This window comes from Onychomys torridus, chromosome 2 (assembly GCF_903995425.1).
Source record: "Onychomys torridus chromosome 2, mOncTor1.1, whole genome shotgun sequence".
NCBI lineage: Eukaryota > Metazoa > Chordata > Mammalia > Rodentia > Cricetidae > Onychomys > Onychomys torridus.
Genome location: NC_050444.1, coordinates 84125343 through 84149259, shown reverse-complemented (window position 1 = coordinate 84149259; position 23917 = coordinate 84125343). Strand labels below are relative to the sequence as shown.

Below are 23917 nucleotides of genomic sequence, written 5' to 3'. Positions count from 1 at the left end.
TAGAAAAAAAAAAAAAAAAAACTTTACCTTTAGCCGGAGCAAAAATAGATAATCATCTATCTGTTCTTCAGTTTCATTCGAATTTTAAAACTCTCTAGCCAGATCATATCACTTAAGTATTTCCTATGTGTTGGATGCAATTCCAGGCCATTCTGTTACACGAATGTGCTCTGACCTACAAAGAGCTCACATTCAGTACCGTGATCAACAAGCGCTGCTTTGGGTCCTATTCTGGACTCATATCTGGATACTTATATACACTGGCATGAGCACCCCTCTTTCAAAGAATCCATTCTGGTGCAGGCTGTCCCTTGGGCTGCTGCTTCCATCCATCTTTGGCACATACATACACATATTCCTCCCCCAAACTGGTCCCAAACCTTCCAGGCCTTTTCTGAGACTCCATTTTTAAAATGCTGCATCTTAAATCTATCCTTGGTATAGGGAAGACCTTTTAGGCAGGAAAGAAAATAGGGAAAAAGAAAAAGTGTCTTTAGCCACTTTAAAGCATGACCCTAGATACTTAACTCTTCTCAGCACACCAGCAAAAGTGCGTTGCTTTCCTCCTGTAGAATGTGAACTGAGGAAGAATGGGGGTTGTGGTTTTCAATTCAAGGACTGTAGTAGCTGCTACTGAAGGCTACTGTGGACTTGGATTCTTCTGATCTGAGACTTTGGTCCCAACCTACATATTACTACTGCAGTAGCTGTAGCCGATAACATCAGACAATGGTATATTGGCATTCTCACATGTTAAACTATTCAGTCTGGGTTGCTAGAAGTGCTGAGTGGAGCACCAGGCCTGTATTTATGTTCATCCAATAGTACCTAGAGGACAGAATCAGGCAGGCTGGTAGGCAAGCCTTAGAATAAAGATCTCAGGACCTGGCTGGGAGCCAACTTGGCAGGTGCTTTCTCAAGGACATCAGAGTTAACACCTGATTCTCACTGCTTGTGAGTCACCCTCTACCCACCTCAGTTCCTGGAATGCTGGACTGCTGATCCTCATCTTTATCAATTAATTACTTGAGAGTCCAACACACACACACACACACACACACACACACACACACACACACACACACATTAGATATATGTCTGTAAGGCATCTGTCTCCATTTAGTGATGAGATTTTTTTCTTCCTTTTTTAAAAAACTTCTCTCTGCGACAAAAAAAAATAAAATATGCAAAGCATCCAAAATTACACTCAACATAAGCTGAATAAATATATACCCACAGAAGCATATGTTCAATGGCTGCCGCTCTATGCTTTTCAAAGCCAACTAGCTTCTAAAATCGTTTCTCACTCAGAGTCTGGGTGATCAATGAGAAGGTACAGTGTGAGGACACAGCCTTGAGCTGCAAATTGAGTTTTTAGTTACAAAAGATGGAGTAGGGAAATGAGCCAGTAAAACCCAGCAGTCCTGAAATGGTCTATTTCTGCAGTGCTAATGAGGGCCTAGTCTGACCCCTGAAGAAGCAGCTCCATAGTTATACACCGTGGTGAGAGGGAGTTCTTTGAAGTCAAACTGCACGGGTTCAAATCTTGCCTCTACCACTCGACTTTGTAGTATTGGAGAAGTTGCTTTCAACTTCCTTCTCAAACTCCACTGTGTACAATAGAAAGCCTGTGAGTATCTCCTGGAGACACTGTCTACTGATACAGTACCTATCTACTGTCTTCTAGTCCTCAGGGTATTTCTCATTTCATTTATTTTTTATGAGTTCATTTGTTTACTTGAGACAGGTTCTCATAGCCCAGACTGCCTGCTCTCTAGCCAGGGATGACTTTGAACTTCTGCCCCTCCTCCTATAACTACCAAGTGCTGAGAGTACAGATGCATACCACCATGCCCGATTTATATGGTATGAGGAATCAAATCCACGGCCTTGTGCGTGCTAGATAAACATTCTGCTACATAGCTCCATCTGTATCCCTGCCCCAACTTGCTTTTTTTTTTTCCGAGACAGGATTTTGCTCTTTGTCACCATAATGACCTTGAAATCGCCATCCTGTTGCCTTATTCCAAGTATTCCAAGCAGTAGAATCATGAGTGTGTACTACTATACCTGGCCAAAGTGTCTTTGGCAAGGTAGATAAGTTGACAAGTAGTTCATAGCATCTCAGTAGGCTTGGGGTGAGGAGTGAGTAGAGGAAAGATCTAGTTAGGATTAGAGGAGTTGGACTTTTATCCTCACCTCCCAGCCTCCACACAGGGCAGAGGGACTGAAAGCCAGTTTGAACTCCAATGATCAGGGACTTAACTATGATTACATAATGGCATTTCCATAAGCACTCCTGGGAGTTTCTAAAAATGGTAGAGGTTCCTGTAAACTAAGGTAGCCAAAGAAGGCCTGGAAGTTGTATATACGCACTCTGACATACCTTTCCTTGTATGTCTCTTCAGGTGTCCTGTAAATATATCCTGTGTTATAAACTAGTAACTATGGTTCTTCTGAGTTCCTCCAGTTGAGAACTCAAACCTGAGAAAGGGATTATGGGAATCTCCACTTACAGCCAGCTTGTGATAAACATGGATGGAATCACCATGAATTGACATCTGAAGAGAGGCTAACTTTGTATTGCCAAACCTTCAACTTGTCAGGTGCAATGCAACCCCTAGTAAAGTATGGCAGAATTGGATGGAATTAGAGGACATATCACTGGTCATCCTTCAAGAAGCCACTGCAGAATCAATTGCTGATAGAAAGAAATCCAGTAATACATAATTGCTGGGGAGTTCTGTTCTTGGTGTGTTTTGGGAATCAATAGTGGAGAAGCTATACTTGTTTCCTTATTATCTTCCATGGGAGTTGTTTGAGAGAGAATAACTGAAATGGTTCTGAGGCAATGAATTCCAGCTAAACCACCTACTGGCTTTGTGACCATCACTGTGTTTCAGATTCCCAGTCTATGAGGTAGGCATGATCATTGTGTTTATAATGCAGAGCTACCGTGAAGATGAAAGGGTTAACAATAAATCCTCAAAATAGGAGTAGTCACCCAATGCCACTCTAAGTGATTTTCTCCAGTTGACCCCTTGTGTATAGGTCGCTAGCATGTACACCTTGTTAGAATGTCAGAATTCCCTTAGTTTTGCATTACAGTAAAACCCAAGGCTTTTGTAAACTAAATGAACACGAGCAGACTTAATGTAGCTTGAGTCCAAAGGAAGTTTTCTCCTCTGTCCCTGCCTTATTTTCCCATCTATGAAGATGAGAGATACTAATACACCCTTTCCTGACAATTCAGAAGATGGGGTGTATTAGTTATTCATCTCATTGCTGTGAAACAATATCTTACAAGAGCAACTTAAGGCACAAAGGGTCTGTTTTCACTCACATCTCCAAGGGAAACAGTTCATCTTGACAGGGAAGGTGTGGGAGCAGCAGCAGGGGGTAACGGTCACATTGCATCCACACTCAAGAAACAGAAAGACATGATGTGTGCATTCCTCTTATTTTCTCCTTTAACTTGGGCTATGGGATGGTACCTACCACAATTAAGGTAGGTACTCCCATCTCAGTTTTACATAATCTCTCACAGCCTTGCCCACAGAATTGTTTCCATGGTGATTATATATTCTTTGGAGTTCATAATATTAACCCTCACACAGGGTAACATGATCCAGTTTAGCACTGTGTTGGCAATTGGGGAAAGCATGGTAGATGCTGTTTCCCTCCCAACATTCTTAAATATAAAACGTGCCTGAACCTGGGTGGAATATGTTCATAGCTCATTCTAGGCAAGGGATATGGCTTCTTCTCTGAGCTTTCTATCAACCCAAGGATCCTATATTTAGAGTGATACCGACGACCCAAGTTCAGCCTCAGTTTCATGGTACTCATTATGGGACCTGAGGTGATCCCTCACATCTGTATCTTCAAGATCATTCTCTTCCATTGGGAATGTGGATCTTCATTATGCAATCACATGAAACTGGAGCAATAACGGTGGTTCCAGAAGTCAAATAATTTCAAAATATCAGCATACTGCTAAGAGAAACATGGCCTCATATTCTGCCCATACCCATGACTTACCCTGTGATTTTTGCACAAGTTACAAATCTGTCAGTGCCTCAGTTTACTTCTCTGAAAAATGTGTAGGATAATATCATCAGACTGTTCTTCATGTTATGAGTTAATGTTCCAAGCACATTTAAACAGCGCCTGGCACACAGTAAGCACTAGAAACTGTTAGCTATTATTATTATTAATGAGCTATACAAAGGCTATTTATTACCATGACCAGACAGTTATTGAATAGACATTTTTCAGGATTCCTGGCAGGTTTTCTCAGAAAGTGTTCCCTGGCCTCCCTTCCCTCAGCCCTTGGCTCTTATTTCCACCACATAAAACCTCAAAGACTAAGAATGTGCATATGTACCCTCCATCCCATCAGAATAGTGCTTTCTGAGAACTCAGCTGGGGCTTCATGAGACCTGGGAGACCAGAGGCTCTGATTAGGCATTTGCTGAATGAAACACCTGCTCAGTCACAGCCTAAGGGAGCTCCAGATGGAGATAATCAGAAGGGTGATCAGCCTTTTCAGGGGTGAGCTGTGGGCCTGAGCTCAAAGCAGCCTCACTGGAGCAAACCCTTTCTGCAATTCCCTGCCTCAGGAGCTGAACATGTCACCCAACCTCCCTTGAGATTCTCCTGAGTTTCTTGCAAATAACCATAGGAGAGAGATTCATATTGAAAAATCAGAGAACAGCTTGCATATCTATCACTATACAATTCGAAAGACTGAGGGACCAGCAAATGGAAGGGCTCTTCTGAGAACAAAGATGGCTGCCTGTGCCTCCTTATTCATGGATCACCTCAAAAAGAAGAGTCACCTGGTCATAAACTCCATTAATCTGCCATGATCAATGAGAGAGTATCAGACACATGGAGAGAGACAGACACAGAGAGAGAGCATGTAGGCCTGCTGTGCAGTGACATCTTGCTTTCCTAACATGGTTACTGCATCACAAGCCATCTTCAACACGAATTTACTCTCCCTCTATGTCCACCCAGTCCTCTAGGTGGTCTAGGGTCTTCTCAGTGTCTGGAGTAATCACCATACCGTCTACCTTAATGTTTTTTAATGTTTGGATTCTGGTTACACATAAGATAGAATTCCTCATTCCCTTACTTTTCCTGGTGCTGTAATAAATATCCCAACAAAGCAACTCAAGGGTAAAAAGATTTACTTTCGGGCTCACAGAAAGGAGAGTCCATCATGATCAAGAGGTCATGGTGGCAGGAGCTCTGGTAGCTGGTCACATTGCATCTGTAGTCAAGAAGCAGAGAGTGATGAATGCCCATGTTCATCTGGCTTGCTCTTTTTAATAGTCTAAGTACCCCAGACCATAGAACAGGGATGTTCATACTCAGGGTGGGCATTAGCCTTGTCTAGATAATCCCAAATAGACCATATGATTCTAGATTCTGGGGAACTGACAATCAGTATTAACCACCACACCATCTTACCTGTTTGTATGTGTATGGGATAGTAGCATTAACTGCATTTGTGCCATTGCCCACCAATGCCCACAACCCTTCTTATCTGACCAAACAGAACTCTGTACTCTGAGACAAGCCATTACCTTTCCCCCCAACTCATGGGAACCTCTATTTCTTTTTCCATCTTCTCTCAGTACCTCATGGAAGTGAAGCAGAGTGTTGGTCTTTTTGTGGTTTATTTCACTCAAACTATCTTCAGGGCTCATCCATAGTATCACATGCATCAGAGTTTCCACTTGGTGGCAAATAATATTCCACTATATGCATATACCACATTTTTTTGAGCCATTGGTTCATCAGTATTTCCACCTTATAGCTACTGTAAATAATGACAAACAAGATCATACAAGTATCTCTCCAAGACCTTGCTCTCACTTATTTTGGATTGATGCATCAAGGTGAGACTGCTGGACCACACTATAGTTTTATTATTCATTTTTTTTTTTTTTGAGAAACGTGTATCTTATCAGCAGCCACGTTGTTTTACAATCCCATCAACAATGTGCCACGGTTTCTAAATTTTACAAATCTTCATTACTGTATGTTATTATTATTTTGGGGGGGTGGGTAATAGTTACCCTAGTGAGAAAATGTAGAAATCATTGTGGTTTTGATTTGAAATTCCCCCATGATTAATGACATTGATATGATTGTTTTTATAGAATTATTTTGTCCATTCGTATTTCTGCTTTAGAGAAATGTCTATTTGGCTCTTTCGTCCCTTTTCTTGTTTTTGATTCAGGATTTGTCCTTTGTTCTCTGGCACAAGCCTAGGGCATTAGCCACAAGTGCATTCAGTCTAGGTGTTGATCTGTTCCTCCAGTCAGTGCAGATTCTGTTTGAGGTCAAAAGTGGCACCCTTGAACTCACCTTCTGCTCCTCAACCAAAGCTATGCACTAAGGGAAAGGGTGTGGCCTCGGAGCCTGTTTCCTCTTTACAAAACATGTGTTATTCCCAGAAAGGTCATAGAACTGCAGCAGAGCTTCATCAGAGTCATGCCAGGACACCACCGTGCACAGTGCCTGGCCCACAGGATGGCCTGAAAACATTTCAACTTCCTTTGTCATGCCTGTACTGAGCATGTTTTGAATGCTGCACAGATGGCTGGCATGTGGAGAGAATGGCCTGTTGGTATTTCACTGGAAAACAAGCCAAAAGGAATCAGTACAACTATACTTAAATTACATTTCAAAAATATTTACCAGGCATCAAATATTAAAAGTGATAATAATCATATTAACAAATTTCATAACATTTGGAATTTTGCCACATGTCAGGCACCAAAGTGGGGCATTAAACATTTGAATTTTACTTTTCTATAACAAATTTAAGTTACTATAAACTAGGCTCATTTTACACTGAGAAAATTAAGGCCTCAAGTGTTAATGAAGGGACTAGGTAGCATCCCATAACTTATATGTGGCTACACCAGGAGATGCACAAGCCCAGCCCTGCCTAATCAGAAAGGCCATACTTGCCTTACATGTCATTTGGAGCTGAAAACAAGATGATTTGTGATAGTCCTTCTCTTCAATAGCCAGGAGCCCTGGGAGATAGACTGCATAGCAAGAATTATCTCACCATGGTAGAGAAAGAAGCTTTGTGTGTGTGTGTGTGTGTGTGTGTGTGTGTGTGTGTGTGTGTGTGAGAGAGAGAGAGAGAGAGAGAGAGAGAGAGAGAGAGAGAGAGAGAGAGAGAGAGAGAGAGAGAGAGAGAGACCATTGCAAAAATGGGAGGGAGGAGAGAGGCATGAATTCAGCACAGCAGTAAAGCAGTTGTCTGGCATGAGTGAGACCCTGAGTTCCATCCTCATCAGCACTAAATATAATAACAAATAATCACCAGAGGGAGGCTGAACATAAGTATTTATTACCTGTGATGGTACTATGTATTGCCCACAACCCAGAGGGCCATTATTTGTCAACTAGTCCATTTTAAATCCAACAGAGGAGAGATGTTGTTCCAGTGTCACACAGTTAGGAAGCTCAGCTTTTGTACAAGACTTTGTTGCTTTTTCTTTTTTCTCCTGAATGCTCTAATATCAAATATCAGGAAGAGACACACAGGACAGTACCACGGGAGCCATAATATATGGCATGTAAGTTTCTTTGGGGACAGGGATAACCAGAACAGGGACACACGCCCAGAGCTTGGATCCTGTAGAGAATAGAAATTGTTTGGGGGTTGCCTGTGTGGGATGGGGTTTTCTGTTTTTCTTGGAAATCTTCTGGAAGTTGGAGCACTCTCTGCCTTCTCCACCTTGAGGCCAGAGGATCCTGATGGAGACGACAGCTGCTGTTTCACAGTCCAGGACTATTGATCCCTTTAATTCTTACTGCAGTCCAGTCCTTCCCTTCCTGTCAGCACTGAGACCTAGTACAAACTGAATGGCAACTGAAAAGGCATGAGTTGATTAGAACTCCCAGTAATTACCAGCTCCTGACTGGCCTGTTTGTCCGAATCAATGTCAGTATTAGTTTCTGGACTAGCTGGCCTGTTGACAGATTGAGCCTGAGAGGTGGGGAGGGCGAGGACCAGGGAGCCATCTTGGCCTTCCTCACTCATATTTATTCCAGGCAGCATTCAACAGGCTCTCTGGGACCAAGGAAGTCCGAGTATCTTCATTCTATTATCAAACAACAGTTGTGTTGAAAAATTGAGCAGCCGATTCTTAGCTTGTATGATTATTCTGTAACTTGTCTGTAAAATGGGTGTATCTCCGAGGAACCTCTGGGCTTTGTGAAAACTCAAAGACATTAGATGGCAAAGTATGAAACACACAGTAGGTGGTCAATAAACACCCATTGTATGTCCTTCCTAACCTCCTTCTCTTTGTTCCCAATATGCTGTTTCTTGCCTGCATATCCAAGCCTGTTACAAAGAACCTCTCTGTTCTTAAAGCTCCCCAGGCTGCTTGTGACTGGGCAGAGAACTCCTCTCAGAAGGTTCCCAGAATCCCTTGTGGATCTCATCAATGTGAACCACTTAGGTAGTCCAGCTTCCATAAGGATCAGGGGAACAGATACACATTTATAGTCAGGGACTCTTCAGTGATATGTTCACATGGCTAAGTATTTTCTGTGTGACCTCAGGCAAGTCACAATGTCTCTCTGAGCTCCAGTTCTCTCATCTACAATGCGCCCAGGAGCTTAATGTTTCAACTTTAGCATTCCCAATAAGAACAAAGAGTCATCTGCCCATGTCTGCTAACATTTTTTTTTATTTTAATTTTTTTTCTTTTGGTTTTTTGTTTTTGCTTTTTTTTATTTTTCTTTATTAAGGAAATTTCTACTCACTTCACATAACACCCACAGATCTTCCCTCCTCCCTCCTCCTACCCCCCCAGCCCTCTCTCCCAAGCCACCCCATATCCCCGCATCCCTCCATCCCCCAAACCAAGGTATCCCATGGGGTGCTGCTGACTTTTCGTAGATGGTCTTCTTGAATTCTCACTGAAAGTTTCATGTCTGGACAAATTAGCCAAGTGCCCAAATTTCATGAGTACCTGTTTTGTGTCAGGGTGCATTATCTCACTTGGTCCTCTCAAAAGCCAACATCTTTCAGTTACTTTTTTCACTATGTAACTGTGAAAACGAAGTCTCAGAGAAGCAAAACACAAACCAAAGAAATAGCTACGGAAGACTTCACTGCAGTTCTGTGTATTCTATGTGATTGACAGCATGCTCCACTAGAGCCTCGTGGTCTAAAACTTCTTCACCGCCTTGGAGTGTGGCTAAGTTTTCACCACGATCATAGAGCTGAGCTCAAGATAACAGGAGCATTGTAATTAGGGGTAGCCCTGGTATGATAGCTGCTCTGATGAAAGATCTAGGGACGTGGACTGCCTGCAAATCCCCTGGAGGATAGCACGGTTTGATCATAGTTAAGCAAAGCCACCAGCATCTTTATCAAGGCTCTGATGTTCAGTCAGTTCCTCTCAAATGCTTTCAAGATGGTCTCTCCTTTACACAATACTTTGAAAAAAACTAGACACTGAACAGCTTCTCCAACTTCCACTGCCCAGTGCCTCCATTTTTTAGTGGAGGAAATAAGAGTCTTTTGTGCTGTACTGAAGCCACCTAACCAGTTAGAGGCCAAGCTAGGGCCAAATGAAACTCTAGTTTCTAAGAAAATGTTTCCCCCAGCCTGTGGGATCTGGCTCTCTTGTCCTCTGGCTAAGAACTGAGGTTAGAGAAATCTACCAACCAATTCAGGGTACACATGCAGTAAGAGGCCAGGTCCCTATGGGAAAAATGGATAAATGTGGCACACACCCACACACCAAAGTCTCTCAGGATCCAGGAGAGACAGGTCCTCTTTGGATGCCACAAAGAAAGCCCTCAGCTTTATTTATCTTACAATACACTCAGGCCCCAGGAGAAGGTGTTTCATTGTGTTGTCTTGTAAGCGGGTTGTTTTTCCTTCTGCTGAGAACAGCTGGCCCACCTTCTAGACGTGGGGGTGGGGTGGCAGAACAGCTCATTACAAATTTTGCACTAGGAGCAATTTGCATTCCATAATTAATGAACATTAAAATGCATAATTACAAACAGAAACAAATGGCTTGGTGATGATGAAAAATTGGGCTGGGAAGCATCGAGAGCAGGCACAGGGAGCAGAAGAAGAGGCTGGGGGAGGGGAATTTGGATAGGACCAGCTGAGGGTGGAACAGCTGGGAATTTCCCAGGCCGCCTTGGTGTCTTCCTCCAGAACTGAGATGGAGGCTCGGGGACCCTGGCCCTGAATCTTTTTATGGACCCCCCTCGGAAATGGAGCAGAATGGGAGCTCTGAACTTACATGTCCCAGCTAACCTGAGTTAGACTCCATCTCTCACCTACTTACTCTACATCACTGGGCAGAGGGGCACCCTCTGAGGGATGGCTCACTGCTGCATGGACTTGCCCTCCTTGCCATGCCCATTCCCACTCTCCTAGAGCCTGCTTCCCAGGGCTCCTTTTGTGAGCTCGAAGAAAGTGCTTAGAGATAACTGAATTCACTATCTTGGGTAATCTCTTCAATGTAGCAAATCGAATCACTCTATTCCTCTGCTGACAACCCTCCCCAAACCCTCCAGGTATACTTAGAACAAACTGTGGATGTCTTTCAGGGCTGAAGTTATGGGTCAGCAGCTAACTTTTTCTTTTTTTATGTGTAAAGTACTATACAGTAAATATTTTAGATTTGGCAAGTCACATGTAGTCTTTTATTTTTATCTCTTATTCTCCCTTTTCTAAAAAAAAAAAAAAAATGAAAAAATGTTAAAGTCATTCTTAGCTGTAGGGCTCTGCAAAACAGCCTGCGGGGAAATAGACATATTTTCTCTATTTTTCTCTTGTTAACTACAACTAACACCCCTAGACATTATATACAACACATATAACCCCCTCCCACCCCGTCTGTCTCAGAGGTAGAGAGAAAGCTATCATTTGTGGACATTAGTACTCAGGAAAAGGGAGTGTCCAGTCCTGAATTTTCTCTTTGCCCAAAGTAGACCTCAGCTCAGAAATGCCAATAGGCACATTTGAGCAAAAGAAAATCGAATTCCCAAGGAATCCACAACATGCTAACTCTAGTCAGTTTTTAGGAGAGTGGTAGCTAGGCAAGGCTGAAACTGTTAAAATAATAATGGCTTTACTCCAAAAACCACAGGGGAAAACTGTGGACTTGCCTTGCTTCCAAGCTAGCAAATGTCACATAAAACGTCAGAACTTTAATTTCCATCATCAGGTAATGAGCACACTATTCCTATCCTACTCACTGTCAACAGGGTTGACATTGTCAACAAGAGTTCATGAAGAGTCTGAATTTCCACTGCTAGCACACAGCCCTGAGGCAATCCTCCCAGGATTGATGTCACGGGAAGACTAGGAGACAGTCTGGATGTCCATCACTGACCAGCACTAATGAGGCCCAGCCTACTAGTGTGGAATCAGAGAGGCCAAGTAAGGAGCATATCTAGACTTAATCCCTCCCATCTCGGAAAGAACAATGTCACTGAAGTACTATGTGAAGTCAGATTCCCATCTCCCAAAGCCACAAGGAGAAACCTTACCTCTTAGATGTCAATGGAGGCCACGTGGAGAAGATGCGCTTCTCTCTACCTTTGTCACAGATCATCTTCCCTATTGAAGCAGTATCAGAAGAAACACATAAAACAGAAGGTTATTGGGATGACAAATAGCTCCCAGTGGAGGCCTGGGCATTTGAGCATTAAGTTACTATGTTTTGAGTTCAGATATTGTTCACACCTCCTGTTCTACAGCTGAACAGGGCCCCATTTTCAAAAAAACTTATAGATTAAAAAAGCTAGGCAAGTGCTAAACAGGGTGAATGCAAAGGAGTTAACATGAAAACATGTCAGATTTTTTTTTTATATATTTTAAAAAGACTGGTGAATGGAAAATGAATTTTGACCTTATTTATGAAAGCAACATACTTTTAATGACAGTAGAGTTTTCCTGAGAAGTCATAAGGGAAAAGACACAGTTTTCTCTCCTCTCTCTCTCTCTCTCTCTCTCTCTCTGTGTGTGTGTGTGTGTGTGTGTGTGTGTGTGGTTTTTTTAGGGTAAGGTGTTTCTAGGTATCTTTCACTGAACTGGAACTCACTATGTAGACCAGGCTAGCCCAGAACTCACAGGTATCTGCTTGCCTCTACCTCCCAAGTGCTGATACTAAAGTTGTCAGCACCATAACCTCCAAGTGCAATTCTTTCAATTACTGAACGATAAAAAAATTCATTGTCCAATGAATACATCCCCTATGAATTAAAGAGAAATCAAAACATTCTCAGCTACAGAAAAAAGAGAGCTCGTGTCCTGCAAACTGTCTGTGAAAGAATGGCTGAGGCCCTTGTCTAAACAGAAAGGAAAAGATAAACAAATGGATGTGGGGAGCATGCCTGAATTCCAGCACTCTGACATCGAAGCTGAGAGATCAGCATAGGCTACATGAGACCTTGTCTGAAAAGAAAAGAGAAGAGAAGAGAAGAGAAGAACAGAGAAGAAAAGAAAAGAAACCTATCCATTAATCAATCAAAAAAGAAAAGAAACAATCACGCGAGAAACTTCGAACACAGAGAAAGAAAGAAGAAGAAAAAAATACAGGGAGACACAATAGACATTCTTTCTCTTTCTTTAAAACGTGTTTTAAAGAAATTTACAGCACTGTCTGATTGGTTCCAGACTTATTTAAAGGAATAAAGAAGAAAGTTCATTACATTAGGAGAAGACCAATGGACATAAAGTATAATAAGAAATAAAGTTAATAAACATTACTTCACCTGGGGGGAAAAAACAATGATGCCGGTCAGCTCTGCCAACTTATGTAAAACACACAAAGTCTAAAATTACACAAGGAAATATACTCGAGAATAGATATATCCAAATGGAACTCCTAACTACAGCCCATGGGAAAGAGAGGAAGAAGAAGGAGAAGTCAAAATGAACAGAAAGCAGACCATCACATGGTAGTACTTACTGTATCAACTGACATATTAAATCTGAGATGTCTGAGTCCACAAACACTTTTCAGTTATGTGCTGCCTCTCTGAAACTCATGTCACATCTCCAGGTAGAAGCTTAAAAAGAGACCCAAATCATGTACATAAAACAAGAGCTGATAAAATACTACTTACTAGAAATCACCAGGGGAGAACGTCATATACAAGTAATGGAATCATTCACAGAGAAAATGTAATCACCCCCACTGTGTATACACCAAACAACAGGGAGAAATGAACAAAACAAAAACTGAAAGAATGATAAGGAAAAAGACAAACCCACCATTATGGCTGATTCCTTCAGTCTTCCTCCTTCAGCATCTGGCAGAAAAACACACAATTAGCAGGATTCTATGAAGAACCAACCAACACTGTCTCTCAGAGAATATAGACTACTTTGATAGAATACTGTGCCACAAACAGAAACTTAAATATGTTCTGGTGGCTACAAAATACATGCTAAGATAGAACATATATTCTTGGCCAGAAAAAAAAAGTTCTTAGTAAATTTAAAGAACTAATATATGCAAATTGATGTTTTCCAGATGTAATTTCTAAGCTAGAAATAAATAACTTTTCAAGTCAGACTGCTGTAACAAAGTGCTACAGACTGGGTGGTTTAACTACCAGATATTTATACCTGGCAGTTCTTTTTCTCTTTCTTTCTTTTTTTTTTCCCCCAAGATGAGGTTTCTCTGTATAGTTTTGGTGCCTGTCCTGGTGTAGTGGGTAGCCATTCCAGCTTTGACCTGGAAGTTCCAACCCCCACTGAGACTTCGGTAATGGTCACACCTACAAGGCAGGGCTGAGAAAGGAGGTTTAAGACCCAAGTTCTAGATGCGGGGGCTCTCTTGGTTCCTGGACCCTGGACGCTGGAGGTAGACAGAGCAGAGTTCTCCAGAGAACACCGCAGGATTGCGACACACCTTTCCCAGACCCTGCAACCTACCTATCCCTTCATTTGTAAGTTACGCCACTAAATAAATTTCCCTTTTAACTACGTGGAGTGGCCTTAATAATTTCACCAATATCCTGGATCTCACTCTGGAGACCAGGCTGGCCTTGAACTCTCAGAGATCCTCCTGGCTCTGCCTCCCAAGTGCTGGGATTAAAGGCATGCGTCACTGCCACCCAGCTACCTGGCAGTTCTAAAGACCAGAATTCTGCAACCACTGCTGAGTTGATTCACTTACTAGGAAAAGGACGTCTCCTGTCTTCATGTCTGAAAGAAAGAGAACTGTGATTTCCTGTCCTTATCAGGACACAAACACCACACATGAGAGTTCTGTCCCCATGATCTAATGACCACACAGAGAAACAAATGAAACGAACGCCAGAGTAAGAGTTAAGACTTCAACAGATGAAGTATGTGGGCTTGTGCACCCTGAGCCCCCTACAAAGATGACCCCAAAATCACTACATACTCGGAAACAACATTTCTTTTTTGTTGTTGTTGTTTTCTTTTTTTATTATTATATTTGTGTTATGATTTTACACATCAGCCATGGGTTCCCCTGTCCTCCCCCTCCGGCCCCCACCTTCCCCCCAGCCCCTCCCCTCCATTCCCATGTCCTCATGGGTCAAGACTCCCCTGGGGATTCATTTAAACTTGGTGGATTCAGTACAGGCAGGTCCAGTCCCCTCCTTCCAGGCTGAGCAAAGTGTCCCTGTGTAAGCCCAAGGTTCCAAACAGCCAGCTCATGCAATAAGGACAGGTCTGGGTCCCACTGCCTGGATACCTCCCAAACAGATCAAGCTATTCACTTGTCTCACTTATCCAGAGGGCCTGATTCTAAGCATCCTGTAGACCAAAGAGGAAGTCTTCGGTGTTTCATGGCATGAATTTGAAAAGTCTCCCAAAGGCACATTTGCTGACACTTGGTTCCTAGCTCTGGTGCTATTTGGGGGATGGGGACAAGGCTGGTGGGGTAGGACCTTTGAGGGGAGGTATAGCTTGAGGAAGTAGGTCACAGGAGGGTGTGAACATAAAGTTTCAACCTGGTTCCCAGTCTTTTCTCCATTTTCTATTTCCTGCCTGTCCCAATGAACAGTCTGCTCTTCCCCATCCTCCCCATGACCAGAAACACTGACCAAAAGAAATCTTTCCTTATGTTGTTTCTCTTAGATGTTTTAATCACAGGATACAAAAGGAACTAAACCAGAGAATCAATGTCTCAGAAGTGGGGCTGTTGCTACAATTGAACCTCACCTAGTTCTTAAGCCTTTGAACTGATTCCCAGGCAGATGGAGGCGATGAAGACAGAGTGGAGTAGGTGATTCTGGTACTAAGGGATTCAGAAGTGCCAACAGTAAACACTGTGCATGTGGTTTTAGATGAGACTGTGACTCAAGGGGAAAATGGATGCTGTCTGTACTCTGTCAAAAAATGTGTTACATTTTTGTCTATGTCTTAAGATTTTTATGGTAGACTAAAGTGATAGGCTAGTTAATTTGGCAGAGTAAATGCCAAGAAAGCCCAAAGCTATGGTGTGGATTTTGCATACTTATGTTATCCACATTTATAGTGAGTCTAAAAGACAGATGTTTAGCAAAAAGACTTGAAAAACTTTAGTGTGGTCAGAAAAGCCCAGGTATAGTTTGGTTTCAGGAAGAGATGCTTTCTGAAGAGATTTGCAATACTGAAAAGCACCATTGGCATGAAAACACCAGGCCACTGTGGCAATCTGTTTTCTCTGAAGCATCATAAGGACTACTGTCTATTATTCAACACAGTGCTGGATAACTCAGCCATCAAGACCAGAGAAGAAGATAGAAAACTCAATCAGAAAGGTGACAGAAGGGAAGGCTGGAGTGTGCTCTCATTTATAAGTCACACATTTATTTACTGGCCAGATGATGAAAGGTTGTTGTTGCTGTTGTTTAAACTTTAAGCATGAATAAGATTCTATTTTTAAAAGGTGTGTGTGGCAGGGGCGGGGGGGGGGGGGGGGTACACAAGTGAATGACTGTGAATGGATGCCAGAAGAAGGCACCAAATGCCCTGGAGCTGGAGTTACAGGCGACTGTGAACCCCCTGCTTTTCTGGCCACTGATCTCCGGTCATCTGCAAGGACAACAGCAAGCCCCCTTAACTGCTAAGCTATCAGTCTCTCCCCTCAGTGGTCCTCTTTTATTATTACATATATATATATATATATATATATATATATATATATATATATATATATATGAACTTAGGGACAATGAAATAAAATATCACCTACAATTCCTAAAACAAAATGAAATATGTAAACAATAATTTGACAAAATATGTATGGGACATGCATATTAAAACTTGAATGCTAATGAAAGGAAAAGAGGAAAATCTAAAGAAATGGAAAATCACGGGACAGCCATGAATTGGAAAACATACACAGTAAAGCTGCCTATATTTCTCAAACTGATACAAAACTTTCAGATAAATAGCCTGAGCCACTTTTCAAATAGAAAGTCTATTTTATATGTATGTAGTTAAGTCATGTTTTCTTCATCCCATCCTTATTAAACCTTTATCACAGTATACTGCTTTTAAAGATATCAATGACTCCCTAACACAATCATTTTGCTTATTTAGTTTTTGTTTGCCCTTGCTCTAGAATTTAAACACTACAAAAGCAGGAGTATCTTATGCATTACTTATGTATTACTTTGTAATGAGAACCTAAAACACTTGCTCAGCTTTGAGTCAATATTATTTGGCCAATAATAAGTATCTGTTAAGTGATACAGTGAAGAATTTGACGAATAGGATCAGGAAAGAACGTCAACCACAAGTTCTAGTTCAGTTTTCTGTGTGGATATAAGGTCTATGGATTTATCATTTTATAGTTTATGTATCCATATCTTTTTTACATACTGAGTGCTTATTATAGGTTAGACCCAAAGCCAGACAAAGAAAACCTGGTGTTTTTTCTCACAGTTTACAGAAATGCCATCAAGAGAGGCCTGATCATTTCTATTTACAGGTGAGTGAGTCCCTTGAGGCACAGTGAGATGCAGCCAGACTTTTTATATGGCCCAAATGGAGTGTGTGGGCAGAGTCCAAGCTGAGGCTAGAGAGACCTGACACCTTTGCTGAGCATCTATTTGGGATGTGTTTCTATCCTCAGAACCTCAGTGGTAGAGTAAGGTGGTTAGATCAGCTGAGGCCCAGTCTTGCCCTACCCAATGTGCCCCTCAGCTTTTCATTACTGAGACAAATACCCCTGAGTAATAACTTACAAGAGGAAATGTTTATTGTGGGTCATGGCATCAGAGGAGTCAGTTCATGATCAGCTGACTCCATTGCTTCCAGGTTGTGGTCCTGCAGAATGTTATGGTAGAAGGGCAAAGCAGAGCAAAGCTGTTAACCATACAGCAGCCAGAGAGCAGGGAGAGTGAAGGAAAGGGACAGGATCAAGACACAACCTTCAGAGGCATGCCTCAGTAATCTGCTCCCTCTGATTAAGTCCTGTCTTCTACAGCTTCCCTGCTTCTAAATACAATGTTCAAATTTGGGATGCATCAGCGGATTAAACCAATGATTTGATCAGTGTCATCATGATCAAATCCGTTTTTAGAAATATCCTCATAGACACCCAGGGCTTCCCTAATCTCTTATGCATATCTCAGTCTAATTAAGTTTGCAATCAAGATTAGTTAGCACACACAAAATTCAGTGAAGAGCTCCAGAGTTGACAAACTAAGGAAGTCCTGCCTTTCCCAACACTGACTGTGTAACCTCTTCACTTTCCTCATCTGTAAATGGAAACAGTGACAGGATCCAGCGATGTTTCCTCTGGCTACTGTAGGTAATTACACACTGAGTGACTGAAAACAGCACCAAGGCATTCTCTCTAACTGTTCTGTAAGCCAGAAATCTCAACTGGAGGTACTGATTGGTAGGTGCTGCTCCCACTGGAGGCCCTGGAGGAGAATGTATGCATTCCTTCTTCCAGCTCCTGGTGACGGCCTCAGCTCTGATTGATGGCCACATTGCACTCATCTCTTTCTTCACTTGCACATTGATTACTCTGTGGGGTTTTTTTTTAGTTTTTCATAATTTCATACATATATACAATGTGTCTTGGTCAGATACAACTCCAATTTCCTTCCCATTTCCTCAGAACCTCCCAACATGACTCCTCCCACCTCATGCTCTCTTCTGTATTTTTTTGGTAACCTTCTGAGACCATTTAATGCTTCCTGTATATACATGAGTACCCTACTAGCAGCCACACCCCCAAAGAAAGATGAAAATTCCTTTCCAAACAGCCACCAATTACCAATAGCTTCTCAGCTAGCAGTGAAACCTCATAAGTTCCTTGCCCATCAGTACTGGAATGCTGGCTGGTCCTAAGCCAGGTTGTATGCAGATAATCACAGCTATGGTGAGTGTATAAGTCCATGTCATATCTAGAAGCACACCTCCACATCCTCCACTTATATTCTTTCTATCACCTCTTCTGTGATATTCCTTGAGTCTTGGGGATCAAGGCGGGGGGTGATATAGCTGTCCACTTAGGGCCCAGCACACAACAGGCACTTATGCTCAGCCCTTTGAGTAAGTTACAAGTCTCTACAGTGACTACTGCTGTAGGTGTAATTTCTTCGTGCATCTATCTTTTAAGGACATTTGTGTCGACATTTAGATTACCCTGTAAAATCCAAAAAAGTCTCCAGAGCTTTTCCGTAATCACACCTGCAAAGTCTTTACCATAGATGGTAACATTCACCGTTTCTGGGGATTTTGTAGACGTATATCTTCAGGGGCCATTGCCAGTCCTCTTACTGTTTGTTATAAGGACTAAGGAAGCAAGAATGTAAGAATGAGTAATTTGGTGGAAAACTCACTCACACACACACACACACACACACACACACACACACACACACACACACACACCCTGGAGCATCCACTAAAATAACAAAAGCAACTGGAACCAGGAAAGGGTGAAAAGAACTTTGACAAGTACCTTCTGCTAGGTATCTCATGTAATCATGAGAAATCATGGTGAGAAAGCCCAAGACTTGTTTCTGAGTATTTCCAGGTGGACAGGACCCAGCCCTAAGTATAGCAACAGGCTCTAATTAACCACATGATCAGTGCCCTTCTGCCTGATAGTTGATGTTCAGAAACAAGCAAGGCCTTTCCTGAGCTTGTATTAATATGTACAACACTTCACTCACATGCAAAATTGATTTTTCTTTTTAAGCACAAAATGTAGCAGTTTTATAGCCTTTCTGCTGCTTGACAAAAGGCCATTTATAACCTAGTTTCTCCATCACCCTTGCTGGCACCATTCTCAAATGTCTCGAAGAACTCTCTTGTGCATTTGTAATTACAAATCATACTCAGGCAAAATTTAATTTCCAAGAGAGCTGACCTCCTTTTTTATTGCTGTGGTTTATGGAAATTAATGTGGATGTGTGTGTTGTTGTTCCTATAATTTTAGGATCATGGGGAGGAGACTGTAGAGCTGTCAGGGGAGGCAAAGAGGGGGTATTTTAATCAGTGATGTCTATTGATGGATGCAGAGGGCTGAGTTCTGGGTGTTATCTTAGTAGAAATGACAGCAAGGTGACTGAAATTAAAACCTGGTTCTTTGTTCAGAAGGCAAGGGCATTGGAATTGCTTCTCCATCAGCAGATCTACAGATGAGCTTAACACACCTAGTTATGGGAATTAATAGACAGGTGAACTTCAACACAAGATTTCTCATTCCCAGAGATGCAGAGTGACAAGACACATAGAAAATGTGTCACAGCTGAGGTCCTAGAAGGTGTGGACCTCTGAGGTTTGCTTAGGGCTGAGAGTTCCATGAATGAATGTATACATGGCTAACAGAGGAATGTATACATTGCAAACAGTCTGTAGAGGACTTCTATCACTAGCTTAAGGAAAATTCAAGCATTTGCAGACTCATTTATTTACAGATGCTGAGGTATGGTGCTATTTAGGAATATCATATAGAAGACAATGTAGAGAAGCCAGACTAGTTAGGAGTCTCCCCACACTGCAGTGAGTATACAGTTGATCACTTAGGATTCTAGGGACAAGGGTGGGAAAGAGACCAAGTTAACATAGAAAGGTCATATACATTTTTGAGTACCAGTTATGTGACAGATTCTGAAAGGTATGCATTTGTGCTTATGCTTCATATTTAAGTTTCACAGCTATTCTATAGTTCCACTATGTCCACTTTATAGACAACAACACTGAAACTCAGATAGGGTAGCAACTTGCCTAAAGACACACAGTCAGAGGAGCTGGAATTTAAACTCATATTATTGGACTTTGGTTTGTAGGTTTTTCAATACACCTAGAAGCAAGCCTTTCTAGGCGACTATTATAGCAGGAGACCTGGCTCGGGCAATAATTATAAAACCAGTGAAGATGATCCTAGCACTGTCAGCATGAATGACATTTACAACATGTGTCTGTGAAGTCTGTATTCTAAGCCTTTTGGCAACATTATGCCCCTTCAGTTTTACAATTCAGTGAAGAAGATGATCACAAAAGTTCTATTTACTGCAAGGTATGTTGAGGCTAGAGAAGTAAAGAATGTTATCCCAGGCCATACTGTTCAAATAAGACTCTGGTCCCCATCTGTGTGTGAGGAGAGGGATGAAACATGTCACCTCCTGCACCATAACCACCCTGTTGTCTTCTCTCCAAACAGTGTCCTGAGGAACTGAAGCCCATGAAGGATGGCTCAGGCTGCTATGATCACTCCAAGGGCATTGACTGCTCTGATGGCTTTAATGGAGGGTGTGAGCAACTTTGCCTACAACAGACGCTACCTTTGCCCTATGATACCACCTCAAGCACCATCTTCATGTTCTGTGGGTAAGTCTCCATCTCTGAGGTCCAGGAACTCCCACAGAGCTACAGGGATTTCGTGGACAAATGCTCAGGAAATACCACCTGACCAGGCTAGGGCTGACCTGCAGAGGCACGGCCTTTTACTTTTTTTGATTCATACCCTTTTGGGTGTGCAGAAAAAAACAATGTATAGGAAAACAAACAATGATTGAGGACCACAGACACTCATCTCTAAGCCTCTTTCTAAGGTATAGATTAGATATTGTCCCATTATGGTCCATGTCCCTGACCTTTCTCTGTCTTTCTTGCGTCCCCATCAATGTATGTACAGACAGATTCTGGGATGTGAAGGTGTATGTATGAATACATACATTGGCTCTGAAGGTTGCAAACTAGACCTTGTGGGAGTTCAGCAGTTTAGCTTTACTGTTTGGCCTCTCTGGGTCCGACGTCCATCTAGGTCAGGACAACTAACTGGGGAGTGGTACATGTAAAACAAATCACACAGGTAGATTTTCTAGACAGCTTCTGGCTCTTGAGGATTTCAAGCCCAGGTGCTTTTGTTACTGTTTTTATTTTTATTTTTCCTTTTGTATTGGTTGGAGAAGGCTTGGGATTGAGCCCAGGGCCTTTCACATGCCAGGTAAGTGCTACTTGCCTGAGCTACATCCCCAGCCAAACAAACTAAATCAGTGTGGAAAGGAAGAGGAGAACACATTCAGATCAGCTTTCCCATGGCCTCTGTTCTCGCTCTGGGCTTCATCTTACCAAACTGTGAAAGATGCTTATTCTCACACACAGGGGCAGATGATGTTTCTTCCAAGTGACTGTGTAGATGATACTTGTACCACCTCGGTGCCTAGAGTGGTGTTTGGTCATCAGTAAGCTCTCAAGGAAATAACATTTTTGTTTTACTTCTACTTATTCTGTCTCTGATTTGCTCGTCTTTGGCTGTCACTCAAAAGAGTCATGTGATCCCTGTGAGAAGTAAACCAGACTTTCTCATTTCCAAGCAAAGCAGAATAAGAGACTTAGCATACTTTACAGTCCTATGCATCCCCCTGCCCCCGCACACACACACAAAAAGATGATGGGAGCAAGCATTGGTTTAGTCCCAGTTTACCAGAAAATCAATTTTACTTTCATGGTTCTAGTACAGAGTGAAGTACTTATTTCAGGGTCTCTTTTCCTGCCCCTTTTGAACTCGAGGCTGCTGGTGCCTTAAAGCAGGTGTTGAAGCAGCTCACTGGAGGCCTTAGATATGTATCGATAAAATAAATAAGAAATAAATTAGCGTATGCAGACCTGAATTTATGGCAATCTCTCCTCAGCTTAAGTGACTGAAGGGCAGTGTTGAGTAAATTATGCATGGATTCAGATCTGCAGGCTTGCATATGGAATCAGCTGTGTTCTTATCATCGTTATTTTCCTCGCTCTGCACTTTGTGGGAGGGAGTGTGTTCTGCAGAAAATAACAACAGACACAGCAGCAGCCACAGGAGTAATGGATTTTGGCATCAGAAACCATCAATGCCTTCTACCCAGTGTGCACTGCAGGGCACCTTAGATTCAATAGACAGCTTCGAGTCCCATGACTACCTCTGTCCTTTAGGCAGTAGACTCCTAGGACTCCTGTCCTTCTGTGTCTGTAAAATGTTGATAATACCTGTCTCAACCTAAAGATGGTTGTGGAGAGTACAAAGTACTGTCTGTTTTACTCTCCTGTTAAGTAACACATTCAAGGCATTGGTAGTGTAGCTTGTGGCCTCCTTGTTGGGTGACCTTTACACTGCTTAACTCTGAGCCTCAGTTTCCTCCTCTGTAACATAGGCCTAATAGTCTCTCTGTGAAGGGATATTATAGGGAATGATGCTTTGCCTACCCCACATTTGTGTGAGTATGGAAAGAGCTTTGGAGATACATACTGAGCGGAGCAGTGTAACCACACTCTGTGGCCTGGTGACAGCTGCTCACCCCTTCCTGATGACATGATGCCCTCCACTTTGCTTTGCTGGTCTGTGAAACTGGACTTGCTGACCTTTTGTACCATGAAATTTCTGTGAAAGTGTTAAACAAGATTGGATTAGAGCGTGGGTGAGCTGTTAGAGCCCCTTCAGTGTTGGTAAACAGAACAGAAAAGGAAATGGAATGCAGGCTTCCTAAAGCCAACTGTAGTTTCCACATGTTTGGGAAATTGCCTATTAACGATGCAAATGAGGAGTCACCCACACTTGTTAGGAGCACTGTAAACAATGAAGGCTATTAGCAGGTGCTTGCAAGAGAGTTGGCTGAGAGAGAAGTAAGATGCTGTTGAATTAAGCAGGGTAAACAAAACAGACCCTCCCTTGCTCAACTCCTCATAAAGCTCTATGACCTTTCTAAGGTCAGATGGGAGGAGGCTGAATAAGTCTGTTTGCAGCCAGGTTAATAACAGAAGCTAATGATTCATTAAGTACTTCTTACATGTCATGACTGCTCTAAGTGACTGCCCTGTTAAGTGACAACTTTGCAAGAAAGAGGCAGTTATGATTTCTACTTTGCTGATAAGAAAACCAAGCACAGAGTCCTCAGGCTCAGTGGCTTGCCCAAGGTCACGTTCCTGGTCATTGGTAGGCTTAAGAATTTGAGCCTAGGCTGTATAACTTCAGTTTCAGGCCAGACAGACCTGCTAAGAGTTGCCAGCCTCTGAATATATCCAGTCCCAGAATCTCGGTGAAATGACTCAGTCTCTTTGAGACTTTGCTCTTTCATGTAGGATCAGAAGTAACTGTACACAATTGTGGGGATTAAGTGTAATTATGCAAGCAGGGAGACTGGCATGTGGAATGAAGCATCCAGTAAGCTGTATAATTATTAGTTTAATAGGTAGAAAGCCATAGCACTTAAGCATTCAGTTACTGAATTTTTGTTTGTTTGTTTTGGGGACCAACAATCACCAGCTGCCGAGGTACCAAAAAATCAGGCTTCCAAAATCTCTTGATGTCGATTCTACATGCAGAACAACTGAATTGCCCTACGTGTGCCACTCCTGACAGAAGCCCCTTTTCAATAACTGAATTTTATATTGTGCTTCCTACTCTGTATCCAGTACCTAGAACAGAAC

At 42.3% G+C, this 23917-nt stretch overlaps 1 protein-coding gene and 1 non-coding gene across 2 annotated transcripts in view; one reads left to right on the top strand and one right to left on the bottom strand.

Annotated features, from left to right (window-relative positions):
• Nucleotides 1–23917, top strand: part of Astn2 (astrotactin 2) — a 935232-nt gene that overhangs the window by 551263 nt on the left and 360052 nt on the right. Inside the window, exon 11 of the mRNA XM_036178556.1 lies at nt 20673–20839. Coding sequence (XP_036034449.1) covers nt 20673–20839 — 167 coding nt within the window. The remainder of the gene's footprint in view (nt 1–20672; nt 20840–23917) is intronic.
• Nucleotides 23726–23860, bottom strand: LOC118579028. Its single transcript, XR_004944398.1, has one exon. It is a non-coding gene; the product is annotated as a U11 spliceosomal RNA (small nuclear RNA).